The 9,893-nt window shown below is 45.2% G+C and overlaps 1 protein-coding gene across 2 annotated transcripts in view; it reads right to left on the bottom strand.

The window, feature by feature from the left end:
• Positions 1-404: 404 nt before the first annotated feature.
• camkmt (calmodulin-lysine N-methyltransferase) overlaps positions 405-9,893 on the bottom strand; it is a 464,522-nt gene continuing 455,033 nt past the window's right edge. For both annotated transcript variants that reach the window (XM_070889350.1, XM_070889351.1), the window contains exon 11: positions 405-887. In XM_070889350.1, the coding sequence (XP_070745451.1) occupies positions 786-887 (102 nt within the window). In that variant the 3' untranslated portion in view covers positions 405-785. The remainder of the gene's footprint in view (positions 888-9,893) is intronic.

The following is a 9,893-nucleotide window of genomic DNA, read 5'->3' as shown; positions in this document are numbered from 1 at the left end:
TAATTATCCCAAAACATAGATTTAAAAAAAAAGGTTATCACAGTGAGCTACTAGAACCAAATACTGCAAGGGGTTCATTCTCTGCAGAAGGCATGGATTCCTTGCACCTAAACAGATAATAACCACTCAGCACACTCCTTCATCTTGACACAACACACTGAGACTAATCATACATAATTGGAAGGGAGGGGCAGAGGGTTGGACAAGCTTTGTCTCACAGAAGCTAAGTGGTCAAGTTTACAAGGTTCCTGCAATGATGCAGATAAGGTAAAGTAAACTGAACTGAAAACCACCCAAGCTTAAAACATTTTTGCATAAAATCTAGGTTTATGCTAAAAAGTTGAAAAGAAAATAGAGATTTGCAGATTCCTTATTATTAATGGAGATTTTTTTCTATAAAGTTTATTGAAAAATAAACAAGTGTATAATGTTCTTTAGGTAGGAAAACAGCATTAGGAAAAGAAAATATATTACAAAATAAAGGACTTTACATTTTAAATAGCAAAGCAATCAGAAAAAAAGCAATTACATGTATACAACCACTTTCAGTGTGGCAAACTGCTTTAATTGGGAAAACGTTTGTGGAACGTTGCAAATTCTGCAGATTTTGTGGGTGGGGGAAGGGGTGAGCTTACACTTGCGAATTTCTCTTACTCCTCAACAACAAAAGTATTCCTTCCATAATGAGCGCCCTTAATAGGAGAAAGTAGTAATGAACTGTGCTTTTGTATTGATGAGTGCAGCCTCTAGAAGTCCCGAGGACAACATCAGTACGTTCACAGGTTTCAGCTTGGTTGGGGATCGATGGCTGTTTCCTGCTTAGTTAGAGTGATAAGGACAGGATAGTGGAGGTTCTCTTCATATCTCTCCGTTTTCTCATCCTTCATCTGAGAAAAGAAATCAAACACTTAGGTAAATTATAATTTAAGCACCTTTAATTATTTTCAGATAGCTTCTTGTGCCCATCTATCCAAGGATACGGATACCCATAAGTCTGCAAAAAAGTCTGTCTCTTCTCCTTCTCTTCTATTTCTCCTATCTCTTTCCTTTTGTTTATCAGTCTCTCCTAATTCCCTTTTTCTCTCTTCCTATTCATTCCCTTGTTTTCCTTTCCTTACATTTTTCTCTCTTCTTTCCAACTGTTACTCTTCTCCCCGTGCCATTCTTTTCACCCCCTCCCCCTCTCCTTTGTCTTTCTCCTAACCCTTCTATCCTCACTTCTCACTCTCTTCTCCGACCCATCTCTTTCTGTCTCATACTGCTTCACTTTTGTTTCTCTCCCCAACTCTTTCAATTCTGATTCTCCCTTCCCCTCCATGTATGTTTAATTTTCTTTTGTGTATTTTGCTTTATTTCCTCTCTTACTTCTTTTCATTGGAGCAGGTTGTGGCTGCTGAGCAGGGGAGCACAGGGAGCAGGAAGAGGTCATGTCAAGTTGCTGAACGAGTACACAGAAAGTATCTGCCAGAAATTTGGAAATTGGAGGTGGAACCCTAAATTGAGAAGAAAACCAAGTGCATGAGTGGATCTGCTGAAGAGAGGAATATGGTGTACTTGCAAGGACTGCAACCAATTGGCAAGAACCACAGCATTTGATGAATTTCAGTGCCGCATTTGCTGACAGGGAATTTCTATGCATTTCCCAGCGATAGGTGCCAGAAAACTAAGTTAGAGGGCCATTCCTGTGCACTTCCTAGCAGTTGACTAAAGTGATGAATTGACAAAGACATGCAAACAAGTCTCCAGCCCATATTCTCTATGGAGTAATGGCAGATGAGGTAAAGGAAGTCTAAATGAACAGGATTTCAAATGATGGTCTCTGGACTTTAGGAAGTCACAGGGAGTCTATGAGTTAATGACATTTCTGCACTTGTTGACTTATTAGCACATTGATACTGTTACTCTATGCCCGTAAAAATATTTTCTGCAATAATGCTACTGTTTTCCTTTGGGTAGCTTGCATTGTGTTTCTAAGTTAGGAAGTATTCCTGGGGAGTATGTCAATATTCACACAGACTCCCCAGGAGTGTGTCAATATTTGCAGGTGACTTCTGGGAGCATGTCAATATTTGTAAGGAGGTCCAAGGCATGTGTCAATATTTGCAGGTGGTCCCTATACAGAAATTTTGAAAGTCATTTCCTACAAGGGATTAAAAAATATATTGAAAAAGTGACTCAAAAAAAGAAGAGATCAAATTACTAAGTTCAACATGATACCCATTCGGCTTTAAATAGCAGACCAATGAACAAATAGATATATGTTTTCTTCAGATAGCAAGCTGTTCCATCTCTTCAATGAACCATTAAATATATCAATTGGAAGTAAAGACTCTAACCAATGAAAAAGAGGGGGAATTCAATAGGTTCATCTGGGGGCTCCTGCAGGCTAATCATAGGACAGAACCCGTCAAGTCCATCAGAAATTAGCACAGTTGTCTACCACTACTTACTGCTGGAATCTACATACTGCAATGGAAATAATTTTAGTTTCTATGGCCCCAAGTTTCCACATGATTTGCTCCTGATTTTTAGGAGCAACTGGTGCAGAATGGAGTATCTTAGAAATCGGAATTCTCGTCATTTAGTTTGCTCCAGTTCTAGTCAGTTAGAACAGTTTCACTTTGGAACAGAATTTTTTTTCCAAAAGGGGGCGTGTCCGGCCACTTACGCCTGATTTCAAAGTTTCGTGAGTGAAAACTTACTCCAAACTAACTTAGAATGGAGTAAGTGAAGATTTTTGTACGCTCGAAAAGACCTTGTCTACACTTTAGAAAATCAGGCGTAGGTTACAAATCAGGCGTAGGTTACAAATCAGGCGTAGGGAATGGTGGAGGGGGGGGGGGTGTTTAAAGGGAAGTTTACAAACATTAAACACTTCAGTTTTACAAATAAAGAGCCATCATCAATAATAAATGATAAATACATCAATAAATCAATCAATAAATCAATCAAAAAAAATTAATAAATAATTTTTTTAAAAATCAATAAATAAAACATTTTCTACTGACCGACTGCAGCACCGGGAGCCCTCCAACAGCGTGCTGGGATGCCCCCCTCAGTGTGTCTCTGTCAGTGTCTCTATCTCTCTGTCTGTCTCTCATTCTCTGTCTGTCAATGTCTGTGTTTCTGACAGCGAGGGGAGGGGGAGGAGGGGGGTAGAGGGAGGGGGGGGAGCAGAGGGAGGGAAGGGGGAGAAGGGGGAGGGAAGGGGGAGAAGGGGGAGGGAAGGGGGAGAAGGGGGAGGGATGGGGAGAAGGGGGAGGGATGGGGGAGAAGGGGAGGGATGTGGGAGAAGGGGGAGGGATGTGGGAGAAGGAGAAGGGGGGAGAAGGGGGAGGGGGAGAAGGGGATAAAGGGGAGATGGGGGGGAAAGGAGATGGGGGAAAGGAGATGGGGGGGAAAGGAGATGTGGGGAAAGGAGATGGGAGGGAGAAGGAGATTGGGGGGGGGAGAAGGAGATTGGGGGGGGAGAAGGAGATTGGGGGGGGAGAAGGAGATTGGGGGGGGAGAAGGAGATTGGGGGGAGAAGGAGATTGGGGGGGGAGAAGGAGATTGGGGGGGGAGAAGGAGATTGGGGGGGGGAAGGAGATTGGGGGGGGGAAGGAGATTGGGGGGGGGAAGGAGATTGGGGGGGAAGGAGATTGGGGGGGAAGGAGATTGGGGGGGAAGGAGATTGGGGGGGGGAAAGGAGATTGGGGGGGGAAAGGAGATTGGGGGGGGAAAGGAGATTGGGGGGGGGAAAGGAGATTGGGGGGGAAAGGAGATTGGGGGGGAAGGAGATTGGGGGGAAAGGAGACTGGGGGGGGGGAAGGAGATTGGGGGGGGAAGGAGATTGGGGGGGGTGGGGGGAAGGAGAAGGGGGAGGGAGGCTGAACGGGCCGGGCCCGAGACTTCGGGCAGGGCCCGTCCCCAGCACCAGATTTACAGGTAGGTGGCGTTGGGTCGGGTCGGGGGGGGGGGGGTGGGAGGGAGGTTGGTTCGGTTCGGGTCGGGTGGGAGGGAGGGAGGGAGAGGGAGGTCAGGTCGGGGGGAGGGAGGTCAGGTCGGATCCAGTCCGGGGGCGGGGGTGGGGGGGTGCGGGGAGCGGGTGTCGGGGGGGAGCGGGTGTCGGGTCGGGTCCGGTCTGGAGGTGGGTGGGGGGAGCGGGTATCTGGTCCGGTCCGGGGGCGGGAGCGGGTGTCGGGTCCGGTCCGGAGGCGGGAAGCGGGAGTCGAGTCGGGTTGGGAGGAAGCAGGAGCTGGCCGTGGGAGGAGCCTTATTCACGCAGCCCCAGTGAGGCCATTCGGCCAGGGCTAGGGGCTGCGTGCTTCGGGCCCCTCCCACACAGTTTCGGGCGCCTGGAGCTACTGCACTTACGTGCCCACTGTAGCGCGCATGTGCAGAGGTCCCGGCACTGTTTTCGGCGCAGGGACCTGGCTTCGCCCCCTACAGCTCCTGCTGCGCTGCGCCGAGGGCCAGAGGACCTGTAGGGAGGTGGAGAATCTGGAGTTTTTTTTAGGCGCACTTTGTGGCGCGAAAAACGGGCGTCCAGGTCGGGACTGCGCCGTTCTAGGCGCGGCTCGAAACTTGGGCCCTATATTTTGTGAAGTTGTAAATCAAGAATTATCAATGCACAAAGATATAATATAGAAACTTCAAACATACTGGACTTTCCATTAAAATAACAAAACCAAGTTCAAACCGTACTCTGTGTTGAGTTAATTCCTTACCAGAATAGCCTTAGCTATTAGTCCTGGGAAAGGGGAAAATAACAAAATCAACAAAGGTTCATATGACTGCTATTGGAAATTGCTGTCAAATAAGACGAGTATCAAACTTCAAAGTTGAATAGTCAGCGGGCACACACTGTTTAGGTTCATACATGTAGACTAGCCACTTGTGCCAGAAGACAGTAGTGTCCAGACCCACACCTAAATATGAATCAGCAGCTTCAGAAGGGAAGGGAGAAATGGGTGGGGGCCGGGGGGGAATTGCTTAAAAAATGAAATTTACATAAAATAGGAGAAAGGTGTAAGGGGGAATCACATTTATTTGTTAGATGAATGTATTTTACTGTACTAGGGCAAACACTGAGATAGAAGCATCGGAACAGTCAGGTACTGAATAATTTGTTGCTAGTATATTGTGAATTGGTGCTATTAAAACCTCTGCTTAACAAAAGGCAAAATCTGTGGCAATCAGGTAGAGGTGAAAAGTTTAAGAGGCAAAGCTGATTCTCCTGATCACTGTTAATCAGCTTCATGGGTGGTTTGTAAGTGCATGTTTTTCTTGCATAACTGCGAAGATTATAAGCAATTTTGCCCCCCCCCCCCCAAATGTATAAAGAAGGGTGGCCATCTCCTGCAGAGGGCAGCTGGGGATGCATGACACGAGGGGCTAATGCAAAAGGCAAAATTAAGATTCATGAATCCCTTCACAATCATTTATGTAACAAGATTAAGATGAGACAGCAGAAAATAGCTTGCATTATCAGCCTTCTTACAGTTCTCCAGCTGGTTATGCTCTATTCTAAAACAGTAGGGATAAGAGGATAACATGCAGCCTTAAGAAAAAAAATGCTTCTCCCAATCTGGAGAAGTACAAGTTGAATTGAATAGAGAATGACTCTAGCAAGGGAAGAAATTTTAGCAAGTGACAAAAACCGTGTAAAGCATATAGTGTAAAACTGAATGACATATTGCATGCTCCAATGCATAAACAGATCACAACCTGCCACAGATCCAGTGCCAGTTGACCTCTTCCTATCCTCGGGCATTGTTTCCACCCCTTTCAAAATCAGAATAACTCCCCTCTTAAAAAGCCCATGCTTGATCGCTCAACATTTGTTGCTACCCTCTATGTGGTCACCTTTTTCCACCACTCCTTAATTGAGTCCATCCAATCAGATTTCTGACCCATCCACAACCAACAGATCACTCTGGTTAAAATCACAAATGATATTCTGTCTAACTGCAACCATAGCTTGCGATCGCTCCTCTATCTCTCTGGCGCCTTTTGACATGGTCTACTATTCTGTTTTCCTCCACCTCCTTTCCTCTATGGTCTATCACGATGGCACCATTGTCTCATGGCTCCCGATCTAGCTGCAGACACCCTTTAGCAGTTTTTCCTCCTGTGCCCACACAGTCACCTCCACCTTTGGGGCTCTCCTGTTCATTATTTATTTCTGAGCCCTCGGCAACATTATCTGCAAGCATGGGGCCAATTCCAAGTCCTGAATAAGCCAAATTTTCCTGCAGCTCATATCAACAAGCCTAAAGTCATTTTATATGTCTCTCCTACTTCTCACTGGACCCAACTTGATCAATCTATGCATCACCTCAGTAGTACATTCAGGATGCAGCCAATAATCCACCACTGTTGTAATGTGGCTGCAATATGTACTATCTTCAAGATGCATTGCATTAACTAACCAAGTTTACTTCAATAGTACTTCCTAGCCCCTCTACCACAAGAAGGATAAGAACAGCAAGATCATGAGACACCATCACCTCAAAGTTCCTCTCCAAGTCTCACATCCTGACTTGAACATGTATTGCTGTTTTTTCATCAGTGCTGGGCCAAAATCCAGGAATTCCCTACCTAACACGACCATAGTAGAACCATCACAAGGTCTGCAGCATTTCAAGATAACTAGGTATGGGCAATGAATGCAACCATAGCAGTATCACCTATACCTTGGGAACAAATTTAAAATAGCTCATCTTCATGCTTCACAAACATTAGGTAATCCAGAAATTCACCCAAGCATTACATCCATCTTCGCTAAGCTTCACTGGCTCTATTTCCAACAAAATTAACTTCAAGATCCTTGTCCTCTATCAACATTTATAACAGACTCCTCTTGAGTGGCTGCACCTATGTAGAACTAGTTGTGTAGCCCAGGCCTAACAATGACTGTATTCTCACTGTCTCCTGCCTCACAAAGACAGAAAATATTATAGGATAGAGCCACTTCATAATGGCTAAATTAAATAATTGAATTTATTTTCCATTAAATGATTTACTCGAGCAACAATATTAGGTTGGGATGACCAACATGCAGCTTTTTCACCGCTTCATGGGCTATCTTCGACTGGATGTGCTGTGCACAGAGAATAGGAAGCACCATTTTCTGTGCTCGGGACTGGTGCTTACAAACCAGACAGGAGCAGGATCAGCATCGGCTTTGCAAACAGGACCAGGGCTTCATTAATGGGACAGGAAGTTCAGAAATGGGGACTTAAGAACATAAGAACTAGGAGCAGGAGTAGGCCATTTGGCCCCTCGAGCCTGCTCCGCCATTTAAGAAGATAATCGCTGATCTGATCATGGACTCAGCTCCACTTGCTTGCCCACTTCCTGTAATCCTTTATTCCCATATCGCTCAAAAATCTATCTATCTCCGCCTTAAATATATTCAATGACCCAGCCTTCACAGCTCTCTGGGGAGAGAATTCCATAGATTTACAATCCTCTGAGAAGAAATTCCTCTTCATCTCAGTTTTAAATAGGCAGCCCCTTATTCTGAGACTATGTCCCCCAGTTTTAGTTTCCCCTGAACGGAAATATCCTCCCTGCATCCACCTTGTCCAGCCCCCTCATTATCTTATATGTTTTGATAAGTTCACCTCTCATTCTTCTGAACTCCAATGTGTATAGGCCCAAACTACTCAACCTGTCTTCATAAGTCAACCCCCCCATCTCCAGAATCAACCTATTGAACCTTCTCTGAACAGCCTCTAATGCAAGTATATCCCTCATTAAATACGGAGACCAAAACTACGCAGCACTCTAGGTGTGGCCTCACCAATACCCTGTACAGTTGTAGCAGGATGTCTGTCTTTACTTTTATACTCTATCCCCTTGCAATAAAGGCCAACATTCCATTTGCCTTCCTGATTACTTGCTGTACCTGCATACCAACTTTTTCTGTTTCATGCACAAGGACCCTCAGGCCCCTCTGTACTGCAGCACTTTGCAATTTTTCTCCATTTAAATTATAATTTGCTTTTCTATTTTTTCTGCCAAAGTGGATAACCTCACATTTTCCCAAATTATACTCCAACTGCCAAATTTTTGCCCATTCACTTAGCCTGCCTATATCCATTTGCAGATTTTTTGTGTCTTCCACATCATTTCTCAGCCTTAAATATATTCAATGACTCAGCTTCCACAGCTCTGTGGGGTAGAATTTTCAAAGATTTAAGACCCTCAGAGAAGAAATTCCTCCTTATCGCTGTCTTAAATGGGCGATCCCTTATTCTGAAACTATGCCCCCTAGTTCTAGATTCCCCCACAAGTGGAAACATCTTCTCAGCATGTACCCTGTCAAGCCTCCCCACAGAATCTTATATATTTCAGTAAGATCACCTTTCATTCTTCTAAAATCCAATGAGTATAGGCCCAACCTACTCAACCTTTCCTCATAAGACCCCAAGAGCTGGAAAGTGGAATTCGGCTGGATAGCCCTTGGGAACCCACACGAACACGGTGGGCCAAAATGGCCTCCTTCTGTGCTGTAAATTTCTATGATTCTATGAAATCAACCCCTTCATCCCACGAATCAACCTAGTGAACCTTCTCTGAAGTGCCTCCAATGCAAATATATCTCTCCTTAAATAAGGAGTCCAAAACTGTATGCATTATTCTAGGTGTAGCAAGACTTCCCTACTTTTATACTCCATTCCCCTTGCAATAAAGGCCACCACTCCATTTGCCTTCCTAATTACTTGCTGTAACTGCATGCTAACTTTTTGTGTTTCATGTATGAGGACACCCAGATCTCTCTGTACCGCAGCATTCTCTCCATTTAAGTAATATTTTGCTTTTCTATTCTTCCTACCAAAGTGGATAACCTCACATTTTACGACATTTTACTCCTTCTGCCTAATTTTTGACGACTCACTTAACACCTATCTATATCCCTTTGCAGGCCCTTTGTCTCCTCCCCACAACTTGCTTTCCCACCCATCTTTGTATCCTCAGCAAATTTGGCTACAATACACTCGGTCCCTTCATCCAAGTCATTAATATAGATTGTAAATAGTTAAGGCCTCAGCGCCGATCCCTGTGGAACCTGTTGTGTATCTGTAAAGCATGCACTCCCATGTTGCGCCACCAGGGAGCGCATCCCCTAAAGTCCCAAGGAATCACAGCATTTCTTGGGAGCACAGTATATAAGCCGGCCCCTAAGGCCTGTTCCTCACTCTGGAGTGTCTTGATAAAGACTGAGGTCACTGTTACTTTAACCTCACTGTGTGCAGCCTCATCTGTGTTAGGAACACAATAACAGGCGACAAGTATACGAATCCAAAGCAAAGATGCAGCAAACTGTGGGCATCCTGGAGAAGTTCTCGGAGGGTGAGGACTGGGAAGCCTATGTTGAATGGCTAGACCAGTACTTTGTAGCCAACGAGCTGGATGGAGAAGGAAGCGCTGCAAAAAGGAGAGCGGTCCTCCTCACAGTCTGCGGGGCACCGACCTACAGCCTCATGAAGAATCTTCTAACTCTGGTGAAACCCACAGATAACTCATATGAGGAGCTGTGTACATGGGTTCGGGAGCATCTAAACCCGAGGGAGAGCGTGCTGATGGCGCGGTATCGGTTCTACACGTGCCAGTGATTTGAAGGTCAGGAAGTGGCAAGCTACGTCGCCGAGCTAAGACGACTTGCAGGACAATGTGAGTTTGATGGTTACCTGGAGCAAATGCTCAGAGACTTTTTTGTACTGGGCTTTGGCCACGAGACCATCCTACGAAAACTTTTGACTGTAGAGACACCGACTCTCAGTAAGGCCATTGCGATAGCACAGCCGTTTATGTCCACCAGTGATAACACCAAACAAATCTCTCAGCACACAAGTGCTAGCAATGTTCATAAATTAACTGGAACTGTGTTTGCGAGCAGAAAT

This window comes from Pristiophorus japonicus, chromosome 9 (genome assembly GCF_044704955.1).
Source record: "Pristiophorus japonicus isolate sPriJap1 chromosome 9, sPriJap1.hap1, whole genome shotgun sequence".
NCBI classification, from domain to species: Eukaryota; Metazoa; Chordata; class Chondrichthyes; family Pristiophoridae; genus Pristiophorus; species Pristiophorus japonicus.
The sequence above is the reverse complement of the archived record's forward strand: the minus strand, read 5'-3'. Positions and strand labels throughout refer to the sequence as shown.